This window comes from Pyrus communis, chromosome 7 (assembly GCF_041283825.1).
Source record: "Pyrus communis isolate YQ-2024b chromosome 7, ASM4128382v1, whole genome shotgun sequence".
In the NCBI taxonomy this organism is placed as follows: domain Eukaryota; kingdom Viridiplantae; phylum Streptophyta; class Magnoliopsida; order Rosales; family Rosaceae; genus Pyrus; species Pyrus communis.
In genome coordinates, this window is record NC_142571.1 from 24016163 (window position 1) to 24030735 (window position 14573).

The following is a 14573-nucleotide window of genomic DNA, read 5'->3' on the forward strand; positions in this document are numbered from 1 at the left end:
CACTATAAAAATCAATAAGCAATAAGCAATATAAAAAGTAGTTTAACTATTTGTAAGCGTATTCCGTTCTTACCTAACCGGGATTCATATTTTCAACATATTTTCTCATGTGCAATGGATATTTTCTCATGTGCGATGGATGCTCAAATCTAACGGCAAACAATAAAAATTTAATGGTGTGTAACATGTGGTCGTTAGATTTTATACTTTCAATATGTCACTGTATGCCAAATACTCAATCACTCTTATAGTCTTAACATCTTTGGGAAGCATGGTGATCATCGTGACCAGTGTAAATGTCATGAACCAGAAAATTTAATTCACGAGGGTAATATTATTCACACATTTTTTTTTATTTTTTATATTTTTATTCATTAATTTTTTTTTCAATTAATTCGATTTGATGTTCAAAAATTAAAAAAATATGTGATAAATAAAAAATTGTGTGAATAGAACCTCCCATTCACATATTCTTGTTAGCGAAAACGACTAACACCTTGTTCTCCACTTTCGAAATGTAGCCGGAAGCCACGACAGGGCAAGATACAGGGTAGAGTAGGATCGTTGAGTGAAGGCTAGACTTTAGAGACAGAGAGATAAGGGTCAATGAGAGAGTGAGTGACTGAGTGCGTGACTGTTGTTGAGCAAGAATGAGGATTCTCGGGATCCTTTTTTAAAGATCTATAATCCTCAAATTATGTATCTTCATCGCAAATCGTGTGATCAGAAATTATTTTAAATATTTTTATTTAAAATTAAATATAAATAATATCTGATAAAAATTAGTCTCATAATGTACGATAAACGAACATAATTTAAAGATTTTCAGAATCCTTACAGAGAAAATCCGAATATGATCCTTATTGGTTGAGGAAGAACCCTAGAGAGGGTCGTTACTGCTGCGCGGCAGTAAAGAATAACGGTGGTTTTAAAAGTGGGCCTAGAGTTGAGCCCGCTTGTTTCTTTTTTGGTGAAAGAGCCCATCGAAGCAAAAGGGTAGTTACAAATACAGAGAGAACCGACTTGCAGAGCAATTATATTTTCATCAACATCTGCTCCACACCAAAAAAAAAAAAAAAAAAACCCTACTCCCCCCTTTCTCTGCCGCAAGCTTCCCTTCCTCTCTCGGTAAAAATCTATCTCCCTCTCTCTCTGAAGTTTTAGTTTAATACTTTATGCTTTTTTATTCTAACGCAACACATAATCGAGTGCAATGTCGTTCTAAGATTCATATAATTGACGAAAATGTTTTGTTGTTGTTGTACTTTATGCTTTGTTATTCAAAAAGCAGAAGAAGGAAATATTGACGAAGCTAGTTTCTTGAACTAAATGTTGATCTGCATTATTTATCATTTGATTAGGCTGCTTAGTTCAGAAGAAAAAGGTCACCGATTCCTTCAAACAAATAAGCATACGTGGCTATTCTCTGAAATTAGTTGTTTCCACGACTCGAACTCGGAGTCTTTTTTGTCACCAAGGAGCAACCTTTTCGGTTGCTCCAAGAGTTGAGTCCCTTTAGGTTTGTATAATCTGTACCAGCAAAAAAAATTTAAAAGAATTCCATTGTATTTCGGTTAATCTCTCATTAGTAAGAGTGTATGCCTAAAGGTGGCTCCTTTAACATTGGATTGTAGCAATAGCTCGGTTTATTTATGAATTTAAATATTTAGTTTATGCCTACAGGTCTTAATACTCTGAAATTCGATTTTAACTGCATCAATGGCAACCACCACTGTGAGCTTGAAGCTCTTGATTGATACAAAGGGCCACAGAGTTCTGTTTGCCGAAGCCGGCAAGGACTTTGTGGATTTCCTTTTCACCCTTCTGTCTCTGCCGGTTGGAACTGTCGTTAGGCTCCTCTCTAAGGACAACATGGTTGGTAGCTTAGGCCGACTTTACGACAGTGTCGAAAATCTTAATGACACATACATGCTTCCCAATCTCAACAAGGACACTCTGCTGAAACCCACGTCCCTCATTGGCTGCGCTAATGTCCCACATTTGCTTACAAGTGATAGATCAACGGTAAAAAAGGTGTACATGTGTGGGAGCTACCACCGGTACGTGGCTGATGACCCTAGGGCCGTTTGTCCACAGTGCAGATATACTATATCTATCGAGGTGCCTTATGTTGCTGCTCCAGCTACCGCTGAAGGATCGTCTGGTGGCGGAGCAGGTTTTGTGAAAGATATTGTGACATACATGATTATGGATAATTTGGAAGTGAAGCCGATGTCCACCATATCATGTATTGCTATGCTCAACAAGTTCAACGTTACGGAGGTTGGCGCGCTTGAAGAGAAGGTTGTTCATATGGGCATGGACGAGGTGTGATATCCTAAATTTCTCTCCCATTTTTGAATGTGAATTCTCTACGCATCTTGAATTCAACATTTTAGCGTATTATTTCTGTTTTCGTTGCCTTTCATATTGAGTGCATTGACATAAGCAGTCTGATTTTGTTCTTGAAAGGCATAGAAAACGGAATTTGTATCTCATAGGATTGGTTTTTATGTTGTTTTATGGGAAGAGTTTGATGAAACTATGCCTTTCCAAACATACGTATTAATAGAAAACGCTACTTTTCATCTTTTAATCAAGTAGTTTCTAAATCATTTCAAACTACGTTTAGAGAACTGCTTTACATTCTTGTTTCGATCTTTTAGCCTTTTCGTTTCTTTTCTGTTTTGGATTTGAATTGGGAGGCATGTCATAAGGTTAATGGATATCTTGATCTCAATCAAGTAATGCACTTTCTACTCTACACACCTGATCAACAACGATAACCATCATACGTTTTTCTGTAGGCTTGTAATCTGGCTAATGTGCCGCAGTTCTTGTGTTTTGTTTATCGAAAGTAGTGTTCTTTTCGCAAAATGATCATTTTCTTTTGAATAATTCTCAGGGGCTGAAGCTGCTGAAGGCATCATTGGAATCAAACAATGTTCTCTCCAATGTCTTCCTTTGTAAGAAAGAGGAGTAAACACGTCAACTTTGCGCTTGGTCCAGAGCGTATATGGCGTTTTGGAGCTTAAACGAAGTAGTAGTGACGAAATATCTAGCTAAACCATTTATATAATCAGTTGTAGATCGACTTAATCAACGTTACCGTGCTTTCTTTTCAAGGGGATGACCTGAGTTTAGCTAAAACCGCATTAGAAATTGCTGAAGTTGTGTGGCTATAACTCTCCCCTATTGCATATCTAGGCAGGTTCTTTGACTGATTTGGTACACCTTTTCTTCTGTTGGATGAATCGTTTCTTCTTGTTTGTTACCTTCATACAAATATGCTGCTGAAACTTAGAAACGTGCTAACTTCCAAATTTTGTTCGAGTTAGAAGATAAAACGTGAATTAATTAAGGGTTAAGTTCCTTTGTGGCTGCTTCGTGTTCTACCTTTAACTCGAACAAAATTTAGAGTTGGCATCCATTCTTCATTCAATATATGAAATGATCCTAGACGCCAAACGATGCCCTGGTATTGATTGAATTCTTCACAAAGAAGTTTCTTGTAAAATAATATGTTTCTATTCTAAAAGCAACTTAATATTTGTAATACATAATATGAAACTTATTACCCTTGGGAGCGAGGGCAAATATATATTGGGACCAAAGCGGTCTCAGAACAGCTCGGAAATCGAGAAACACGCATGTTAAGGTCTTCTGGAGGCTCTCTAAAAGTTTGGTGTGGGTCCCATTTGTGCCACGTGGTGCTTAATATAATGTCAATTTCCATCTAAGAAACTTAGACTTTTAACCTTCGGACCTCAAAGTTTGAATCTTAAATCCGCCACTGTCTCAGAGTATGAACAAATCTCACATTAGATCCTTAACCAATGATGTTGTGTATCACTGCCGTTAATTTTGTATATAAACTATCAAAACATTCACCTCTTACATGTTAGAAACTTAGAGAAGTCACGTAAGATCTATAACGTTACTGGTTGTGTTTTTTTTTTTTTTTTTTTTTTTTTTGGAAACTCCATAACGTCATTAGTTTTGACAAAATTTATTGACAGATTTGACGATGAAGAGCAAATACGCAGAAGATTGATCAAAAGGGAAAAGTAGATTATTATGACTTCAAGGGGCAAAGTAGAATTTTAAAATAGTTTCAGGGCGCTACCATAATAACGAAGCCTTATCACAACAAAAACCCTAAATACCAATTTGTATAAAATGGGCCCAATCGAGGCCCAATAACTCTATTTAAAGTAAGGACCCCAAACCCAAAAGCCCAATAACGAAAGAAGGGCACTCGGAGTAAATAAAATAAAGTAGCTATATAAAGGGTTGAGATTCGTCTTCTCCGCTAGAAAACCCTACACCTCGGCCGCAGCTGCTCTTCGTCTACAGGTACTTCTTCCAAGCTCCCCCTCCTCTTACCGCTGTCTGTTAACCCTAGGGAAATTTTCTAACCAGATACCTCCATTGACGAAGCTTAAACGAGTTAGAGTTGCACTTAAGACTCTGGATTTAGCCTAATTTTTTGTTAATTAGTTTTGTAGATTTTTTCTCGTTTGTTGTGAGTCTGTGGTTTTTGTGCGTTTTGGTTAATTTTGTACTTATTGTCTGTTTACGAAATGGTGGTCAGGTAGGATTGTTTCCCGCAGAGCTTGGAGCAATGGCCCCTGCTAAAGGTACTTCCTTTCTCATACAACAGATATACATATATATTGTTAACTAGCCAGAAAGGGAAAAGGAATTAATGGGTTTAATTGATGTAGTCGATTAAATTATGTAAAATGGTTTTTGGGAAAAATGAATTAATTGGTTCTAATGGCTGTATTTGATTACGTTGTGAAAATTTGTTTATTTGATTCCGTGAACCCTTATCTTGTGCCTTGTATATGTCGTCTCGTTTGACTTTGGTAGACAATCTACTTGTAGGTGTATGTCTTTTCCAATTTGTGTTTAAAACGGGCAATTTCGCAAGTCAGTGGCATAATTGAATGCCATTTTGTGTTGTTATCTTCAATGTATGAGGTGAAATTTTGTTTTGTTTTGAGCTTCTATTATTCAAGTATTGCGTAACTTTTCTTTTGAGTGTTATTACTTGTTTGTGAAACTTGCGGAATAGGATTTGTTCGCCTCTTAATTAAGCTATTGGTTGCTGCCAAGAATGCCAGAACGGAATTGTTACCATGTTTTTTCGTTAAATTGTAGTTCCAGTCCACGAACATCTAAGTTATAGGCGTACAATTTCACATGATTTGTTATGCATCCTTAATTGTAATATGTTTCTGCATGCAGTTGATGGCAAGAAGAGTGATCCCAAGGCCAAGGCCTTGAAGACTGCCAAGGCTGTGAAATCAGGCCCTGCTTTCAAGAAGAAGGCCAAGAAGATCAGGACATCGGTCACATTCCACAGGCCAAGGACATTGAAGCAGGAAAGGAACCCCAAGTATCCCCGCATCAGTGCAACACCAAGAAACAAGTTGGACCACTATCAAATTCTCAAGTATCCATTGACCACCGAGTCTGCAATGAAAAAGATTGAGGACAACAACACACTCGTCTTCATTGTTGACATCCGAGCTGATAAGAAGAAGATCAAGGATGCAGTGAAGAAGATGTACGACATTCAGACCAAGAAAGTGAACACCTTGATCAGGTATATGTTATGGATGTATACACGTTTTACAGCGTCGAGGTTTCATTCTGACGTGCCGGTCAATGTTTTTGTATGCATATCTGTTTCATCGATGTTTTTTGTTTGCATACCTGTGTTATAGTAAGTTCATAAACAAATTTTCCTTCTGGAACCAAGAAGTTCACTTTTTGCAGCTTAATTGAGGATTTCGCCAAGCTTAATCTAACATATGACCTGTGTTGTGCAGGCCTGATGGAACGAAGAAGGCTTACGTCAGGTTGACACCGGACTACGATGCCTTGGATGTTGCCAACAAGATCGGAATCATTTAAGTTAATGTTGTATCGTCTTTTATCCGGTTTCAATAGATTCCCTTGTTGTTATGACAGTTTTGTTACTAGTTGCACTGTATCAGTACTCCTGCATTAGTTTGGTTTTCTTTAATTTGTATTGGGAGCTATATTTGCTTTTTATGGCAATGCGATGCGTTTAAAACTTAGTGCAATGTGCCAATGGTGTAATCCAGTCTTCTACAATATGGTTATTTGCTTTCGTGTTAATGCAACCGAAGTTGAGGTCTTATTTTGTGATCGATAGTGGGAGAGAGATTCAAACTCGGAATTTGTTCTGGGAAGACAGGTCGCGTTCGATAACGTGGGGACATTAACAAATCTTTTCATATATGAATGATTATATTTTTTCACAAGAAGAGCAAGGATTCTCCCCTTCTCCTACCCTCTCAAAATGCAAAATTAAAAGAAAAATTGGAAGGGAAAAAGAGAAGAAAGCAAAAGAAAACTGTTGAATGAGCAGATACACAAGTATTGACTAGAGTTTGGCCTCGTATCAGTATTGACGTGAGCCGTTCCTCTATCGAATTGTTAATCGTAGACTTTGAAAAGCTTGAAGGAATCGACGATGGTGTGTAACTTGTCTTTCATCTTATCCCACCTCCTCTCGTTAGCCCCTGTCGTCAACGTGTAGAAGTTGCCTGCATTGCGATGCAAGTCATAACCAGAAACACAAAATACTTATACCTGCTACCTAGCTATGAAGTAGAATAAGAAGCATTATATAGAAAGGTTGCATTTCACAGTTCTGTACCATTGCCGATAGCTACTGTGCTGAGAGCGTGGCGAGTAAAGTTTGGAGCCTTAGCAATGAACTCAAACGTGTAATATGTTTTCCCATCGATGTCGTGCTGCACCATAGAAACAAAAGCAACAAGTCAACATAAAGCACATATCACAGCAGATTCAGTTCCATCTAAGAAGGTAGCTAGTGCATCTGCGTCGCTGTTTTATGCAACACCGATTGATGAATCCAGCAGCTTTATCAAACAGAATGCCATACGATACTACTGAATGCCTAGGTAGGACGTTTGAATCGTTGATTTGCAGTTTTGTCGTAATTTTACGTATGTATTATCAGTAAACTTCATTGTTTTAAGTAGCTGAGTCTCCCTCTTACTGAAAGCACGGAGAAGTTGAACTGAATGCCTTATGCCAATGTTTGACGCACTAAAAAACAACATGCAACAAACCTCGACTGCCTCAATCAGCTTTGTTTTCTGGGTAGGAGGAGCCAGAACCTTCTTGATCAAAGTTTCAGCCACCTGTTGTGGGGACCCGAATTCTTTGATGTCTTGCTTGACGGTTGGGAACAGAGTCACACTTGCAGTCTCTAGCGGCTCAATGACATCCTTGAATACCTTGTCTTGACCTTCAATGGTTACTTCCTGTCCGCACCTCGGGCGAAAAACCCATCAAAAAAATTGGCCACAATAACAAAGGATCAAGCACATAAGCCCGAGGCTGATGAAACACAAAAACCTCTCACCTGCCATCCAAAAGGGTAGACAAATTCGTATCCGTCTTTCTTGTCCGTGACAGGCAGAAATCCCTTGATATTTTCTGCAGCAACTGAGCCATATCAAAAGTGTTCTTTTAGGATATCGGTCAATATTAATCAAAGTAAAGCAACTCACTTCACATTACGCACATCGTTGCTACTTAAAACACTGTCTCCGATTCAATGTGACATCTAGAAAACTTAGTACTACAACGCTAAACTTAATAGGTAGAGTGCAGAACAATCGAAACCGTTATAATTCCTTACATGATACAGAATGTTGGTTAGTTAGAAGAGCCCAAGAAGCAATTGTTCCTGCTGCTAGCACTTGGCGTCTCCCGGATCTATCTGCCAAAGATAAACACCAACTAGATAGAAACCCAAAAGTGAAAATTGATGAGTCTAGCCAATTGTCATATTCTAGAGGCGGTCTAGCGGCTCACTACTGAATTAACATTGCTAACATTCATTACTTTTTGTATTTCATTTTGTTAAGTTTTCGACGCGGGATTTTAACATTCTCCAGCACCAATATCATTAATCAACCAGAAATTGATGAGTGATTACAAATTTACAAGAGGGCAGCAAAAACTAACAATGCAGGTTGATTTCTACAAAGAGAGTAAAATTAGAAAGCAAGAAAGGACCTTGAGAAGGAAAGAATGTAGAAGTTGCTGAAGCCTGCTCTGCTCTTACCAAAAAGGAATTGCTTTTTCTACAGCAATGGTATGTGTTTTGCTTGTGTAACTGATTGCCACCCAGGTGAAAAAAGAGAGTAAATTTAAACACAGGCATTGAATTTTGGAGAGTTACAGCAGAAAAAGGAGGGAGAGAGAGAGAGAGAGAGAGAGAGAGAGAGAGAGAGAGAGAACCTTGGTGAAGGAGTTGAGGACAGGGGTCCTGTGGAGGGAGGGTGAGTTCTGCAGGGTCGCCATTGTTAGTGGTTTTTGGTGTTTGTGAACAAAAGTGGACTCAGTGTGTGTTTGTGTGGATTCTTGTGGCGATGACCTTATCTATTTCCTTCTTTGTTTAGACGACTTATCCGTTGGGCTTGTTATAGGAGACACTTATATTGGTTGTTGTTCGTTATGCCTTTTCTTGCCACGTCAAAAAGAAAAAAAACCCTTAGTAGTAAAAAAAACTTAAAGTTAGATCGTTTGATCTCGTGACTAGTTAAGCATTCTCACAAGTGGAATTTCTGTATAATTGGTAATTATACCTATATGAAGCTGGAAGAACTCAAATATAACGAGCCTGCTTCTTTGTGAAAATGGTTTGATCAATTATGTAGTGCGTCTTATCTACTCAAATTTTATTTATTTATTAGGTAAATTACACTTTACCACATCAGGTTTAAGGTCTATTACAATCTCATACAATATATTTCAAAACATTTCACTTTCATACATCACATACTATTTTATTTCAATATAATACATCTGTTACATTTTTCATCCATTGATCCATTAAGAGCTGACGTGGCAGCCACATTTGTGCCATGTGGCTGCCAAATGTGTGCCATATGACAAATTTTTTTTATCCATTTAAAATATTATAATAATTTACCCTATTTAAATTTAAACAAAAAAAAAACCAAACAAACCCAGAAACCCATCTTCTCCCTCCCATCCCGACCCCGCCCCTCACCTTCACCGAGCCCAAACCCCTCCATCTCTGAAGCTCTTCACTGCCACCATGTCTAACCCTCTCCTCCTCACACTCCTCCTCCACCTATTCACTGCAACCGGGGCCCACTCTAACCACCCTTCCTTCTCTCTCCCCAGAGACCCACTATCTTCACCACTTGTTCGGGCCTAATCGGGACTCCCAAACCCGTCACATAACCCTTCACATCAAATATGAAACAAACCCACCAACCCATACACCAAATAAGAAAGAATCACAAAAAAAAGAAAGAAAAAATTGCAAGTAAATGCAAAATAACGAGAGAGAGCGATGTCGGAGATAGCGAAGGAGAGGGAGGTAAAGGGTTGAGTGGCGGCGGGGGGAGGGGGCTGAGGGAAGGGAAGGAGTTGGAAGCGGGGCTCTATAAATGGTTCGGACATAAGGATTTGGGTTCCCGTTCAACATCATCTTCAGCGGTGGGTCTCAGCTAGGGAAGGGGAGATGAAGAGAGTAGAGGAGGGAGAAGGTGGGTCGGGAAGGTGAAGATGGAGGAGTGGTCTGGGGGCTGCGATGGTGATGGGGAAGGGCTGCCGTGGTGATGGGAGGAGAGGGAGGTGGGGGAAGGTTTTTAGGTTTGTTTGCAGGGGTGGGGGTTGCACGGAGGTGGTAAAGTGTAATTTACCCTTATTTATTTGAGTGGAAAAACTTAAGTAGGGCAATTAACTTTACTGTCTCTCACACACACAACCCTCTTGTATTTTGGTTCATTGGGCCCTATAAGTCTTACCTTTAGCAACATAACTGGTTGTTGGATAGTTGAATAAGCATGATTACAAGACGCTCTTACCAGTAGTTGTTTTTTTGCCAAAGATAGATAAGATAAAAAAATAATTTTGATATCAGTCAAAATATAATATATCATTCGTGTGTTAGCTCAAGTGAAGATGGAGATTAGAAAAATGAGTTCAAGATTAGAACAATAAAATGGTCCAAAATTCCTTCCAAGCGAGAAAAAAACAAGAAATTATCATGCTTATAAAGGATGAAACCAATATACAGAGTTACACTACATTAAATGTAGAGTCGCATATAGCAGTCGTACATTAGAATTCAACTTAAAAAAGCCCTAATTAAGTCTAAATATTTTCTTCTTCCTTTTCTTGTTAAAAATATTGTGTTAAGCGAGTATGAGCTAATCTCATTTTAGTTAATCCATTAATAACACGTTACAAACTGAGGGTTATGTTATGTGGGTTGTGATAAGTGAATTATGACTAGATAGACAATCACGTGGTTTCTTGTGTAAGAAACAATTATCATTGCTCTCTTCTTTCATAAATCAATAAATCATGTCCATTTTTTTCCTTTATCTTCAACAAAAGGTTTCCCTTTTTAATGTCACACGATCGCAATAGATTGCGATAACATTCGCGTTCTGATCAGTTTAAAAATGATTTCTTGATTAATCAATATCATATATAAACTTATGAGGATAATTTAAAGATGTCATTTGGCATTACGGTTTATTAATATATTTTTTTACTTGTAAGTGTAATGTATTATGTTTGACTCTTGTGAACGACGAGTTTGTAACCAAATTATTAGCTTGTCCTTGTTCCATAAACCGATTGTTGATTGATCTGATCGAACCTCAAACCGTCAAACACGCGAGAGGAATGCATGGTTTGTATTGTCTTGCACCTAGTTTCTCACTAGATATTTAGGTGCTTCAATTAGTTTGAAAATTTTATACAAACTTGTCGTTGTCGTGGGTATTGGTTACTTGTACTTTTATTAGACATTAGAGAAGCTAGATGTGATGTGAGATGTGATGTGAGGTTAGATTAATTTATAGTAAAATAGTCTTTGTATAAAATTTTCTTAGGATTCAGTAAACACAAAAACTATTATTTCATCATAATTTGCGCAATTTAATACTAAGCTGACCTAATTGAATTCTTTGTGAAAAGTTAGTTTGATTTGGTAAACCTACTTACACTAATTTAATTGAGTGCTACACGAAAAGAGTTGCAATACAAGAATAGTTTGGATGAACTACTCGAAACCACAAGAACATGAAAAAAAAAATATACTTAATCACGGTAGTACCGACAATTGTTAATATTGATAAAAAAAAAAAACACTTTAATACACAAAGTATATACCCTTGTTAAATAACTGTTTATTTCATGTACAATAAACAGTAGTGCGCATGAGAAAGACAGGAAGAGAAGGACCATGAAGTGAGGGAAGGGCCGTGAGATGATGGGGTGTGAGGATGAACGAGAAGAGGAAGGAGGAAGGTTGAAGGAACAAGGAAATGATTTATAATTTGGAACAAGGAGAGAGAAGGAAATGATTTATAAGAGGAAGGAGAGAGATCCTGCCATCGGCTCCAAATTGGAACAAGGAAATGATTGCTATAAAATTTGTAGATTTATAATTTTATATGGAGAAAGAGAGAGAGGAGCTAGTAATAATTTATAGAGAACTTTAATGAAAAACTCATTGTACTGTTCATTTTAACGAAAAATCACATTTTTACACTAAAAAGTCAATCATAGTACTATTCATTTTACCTTTTATTTTGTCATTTTCATTAAAACTCAAAATTTTCAAGTTATTTTTATTAGTTTTTCTCAATTTATATCATTGCATTGTTAACTACACTCTAAACAAGAATCTATACAATTTAGGAGTTGAAAGATTACTTATCAATTTATGCTTTGAAAAAATATTAAAGTTATCAGTTGCGTACATTTTAAGTTAACGGGACAAGAGCTAGTTTACCATTATTTATGTGTTCAAATCAAATTAAACACGCTGAAAATCACTTAAATTAGCGGGACAAATTAAAAAAATTTGGAAATTAAGAACATGAAAGATCAATTGCTAAAACAATGTAACATTTAACTTGTCCATGAACATATTTCCTCCAACCATTTTTTCTCTTTGACACAAAAGAAAGAAAGAACGGAAATTAAAATCAATAAAAATAAGGGAGCATAACAGCTTGGCAACATAGCTACAAATGGATTAACAAATGGTATCAACTGGGAAAGCAAATGAAAAAAACAATCGACAAAAAACAGATGAGATGGACTGTCACAAAAGCATAAAGCTCATCCCTTTCCAATTTTTCTCAATCATGTGTTTTTTCTCTGTCCGGCTCTTCACACGCCCACTGAATTATAAGATATATCGCATCCACTGCTATCGTGGCTAGGACCATCTCTTAAATTTCGGTGGCATGTACCAAATTTATAATAAGGTTTTACCTTAATTTAAAAAAAAAATATATATATATATATATATATATAATATATCCATGTTAGAAAGTAATAACTTAAATCAAAACAAATTTTAGGTCTGGTGATATTCATTTTCATTTATAAGTGAGTCTTAGGTTCAATTCTCGAATTTCTCGTCAAAAATGAATTTGAACCCCATTATTGATAGTTGATTGACTTAGCACATTCTCCCACCCCTTAGTAATGGTTTGGTATTGAGGTGTTTTTTAAAAAAGTGGGTATAAAAAAAAGCTGAGAGCTTTTTTGTGTTTGGTAAACTTTTAATTTCAGTTTTTTTTCACAGTTTTAGATAAAAAATGCCAAAAAACATAACTAGCAAAAATTAGCTTTGAAAAACCAGCTTTTTTTGCTTTCATAGCTTCTGCGCAAACCTAATTTGCAAGAGGCGCTGAGTCCTTTAATGAAACTTTCAAATACCCAACATGGCCTTAAACAATTAAATAAAGTGCACACAATGCCAACTGGAAGATTTCGCCGACTTCAATTGGGAGATTGTCCTCGTCGACTTCACCAGAACGTCGTTCACTCCCAGGTTAAAAAATCACCATTATTGACCTTGTATTCCATACCTTACGGCATCATTTCTATCTTTATCCTTTCACCCATCTCTCCTTCGTCCTCTCTCATTCCCACGTCGAAAAAATCATGTCGAGAAACACCACCATCTTTTCCGATGATAACTAGACTCATATTCAGATTCAATTTTGGCATTGCGGACCAGATTTTCCAGATTGCACTGCTTACAGGAGATTGATCTTCGTATTTTTGCAAATTAGGAGAGCCCAGATTGCCCAGACGAAGAAAATGAGGAAGAAAAATGCAGTGAGACAGGTGAGAAAGATTAAGGAACAACCCATCAAAGATGACATAGTCACGGCGTTGGCCCCTTTAGCTTCCATGGAGATGAAAATAAAAAAGAAGAAGATGGAGCAGAAAAAAATAATTGAGAAAATTGGGGTAGTGGGGAAGCTTCTAGAGAGATTTTTTTGGTTTTTGGAGATGTCTAGTCAATGCAAATGGAGAAAATAAAGGAGGAAGACTCTAGAGCGAGTATTAATAAATAAAATTATTATTCTTTATTTTTTGTCAAATATAAATAAAATTATTCTTATTTACATTTAATATCATTCTCATTCTTGTCATTTGACATAGTCACATCATCTTTATATAAAAGTTTATCAAAAGTACTTTTATATAAAAAAAAATTATTAAACACTAAACTGCTTTATTTTACAGCTGTTTATTCTCACATCACAACATAATCAGTTTTTTAAAAAAAACACAGCAATACCAAACTAGCCCTTAATGTAGTCAGTTTAGAAAAAAAAGAGATACAAACATAACCATGACTTAATAATCAAAAGAAGTTCAATCTTAAATAACCCAAAAAAAAAAAAAAAAAAAAATCTAAAAACTTTAACTTTAAAGTTTCACTTGAATATATAGCATTATTATATAACAAAATAGGAAAAAAAAATCGTTTTTAGTGTGTTATTTAGCATTCTAATTTCTAAATATCTCATTTTGCACTCCAAATTTTTATATTGAAAAAGGAAAAAAATTTACTTGTACAGAGTGCACAGTAAAATTTTAAAATGCTAATAGAAGTACTTTTTTTCTAAATAAAAAATATATTACGTTATTACAAAATTTTTTTGAAGACCCCTTCAAATTTGGCACTTGTACGATTGTACCTTTCGCTTCCTCCAAATTTCTCTGAACCTAGCGCTACATTCTAATTACATGTGAAAGAAAATTTACTTTTCAATGTGAATCCAATGCATTATTAGATGACGAGTAATGCTAGAGAGACTCAGTTTGAAAATTAAATTTTGGAAATCAAACGATAAGAAAATTGATGATTGGTTTATTACTTAACCGTTGATAGACGTGCTTATTTTTATTGATCACACATCATTTAGTTTGTAATTTTAATTTTCAAATTTAATTTCTTTAGCATTACTCTTAGACGAGAACACAACGTAACAATGAAAATGTTCCATTAACTATGTCCCATTAAACTGCAAATATAACCCCCAAAAACCTTTTAAAAATATTTCAAATCCAATTAAATAGTATCGAAAACCAACCATATCACCGAACCAACGCGTGTCGGCCTCCCGCATCCCAACTCCAAGGACTCTACCGTAACTTCCACCACCGTCACAGCCGTTCACACATTTACCAACACA

General features: G+C 36.4%; 3 protein-coding genes across 4 annotated transcripts; 2 read left to right on the forward strand and 1 right to left on the reverse strand.

Moving 5' to 3' along the window:
- The first annotated feature begins 1012 nt into the window (after window positions 1-1012).
- Window positions 1013-3269, forward strand: LOC137735233 (uncharacterized). The gene is made up of 3 exons (XM_068474641.2): window positions 1013-1128; window positions 1684-2328; window positions 2906-3269. Exons 2-3 carry the CDS (start codon window positions 1720-1722, stop codon window positions 2981-2983), a joined length of 687 nt encoding a protein of 228 aa, XP_068330742.1. The 5' UTR covers window positions 1013-1128; window positions 1684-1719; the 3' UTR covers window positions 2984-3269.
- Window positions 3270-4221: 952 nt separating this feature from the next.
- Window positions 4222-6092, forward strand: LOC137733181 (large ribosomal subunit protein uL23z). The gene is made up of 4 exons (XM_068472340.2): window positions 4222-4356; window positions 4595-4640; window positions 5254-5614; window positions 5841-6092. Exons 2-4 carry the CDS (start codon window positions 4625-4627, stop codon window positions 5923-5925), a joined length of 462 nt encoding a protein of 153 aa, XP_068328441.1. The 5' UTR covers window positions 4222-4356; window positions 4595-4624; the 3' UTR covers window positions 5926-6092.
- Window positions 6093-6252: 160 nt separating this feature from the next.
- Window positions 6253-8483, reverse strand: LOC137733180 (psbP-like protein 1, chloroplastic). Of its 2 annotated transcripts, XM_068472339.2 has the most exons (7): window positions 8317-8483; window positions 8092-8191; window positions 7712-7792; window positions 7433-7515; window positions 7137-7331; window positions 6698-6794; window positions 6253-6584 (listed from the first exon to the last, which is right to left on the reverse strand). In XM_068472339.2, exons 1-7 carry the CDS (start codon window positions 8377-8379, stop codon window positions 6475-6477), a joined length of 729 nt encoding a protein of 242 aa, XP_068328440.1. In that variant the 5' UTR covers window positions 8380-8483; the 3' UTR covers window positions 6253-6474. The 2 variants fall into 2 exon arrangements, with proteins under 2 accessions (XP_068328440.1, XP_088552752.1); XM_088696626.1 differs by lacking the exon at window positions 7712-7792 and having other exon boundaries at window positions 7433-7506.
- Window positions 8484-14573: the final 6090 nt, after the last annotated feature.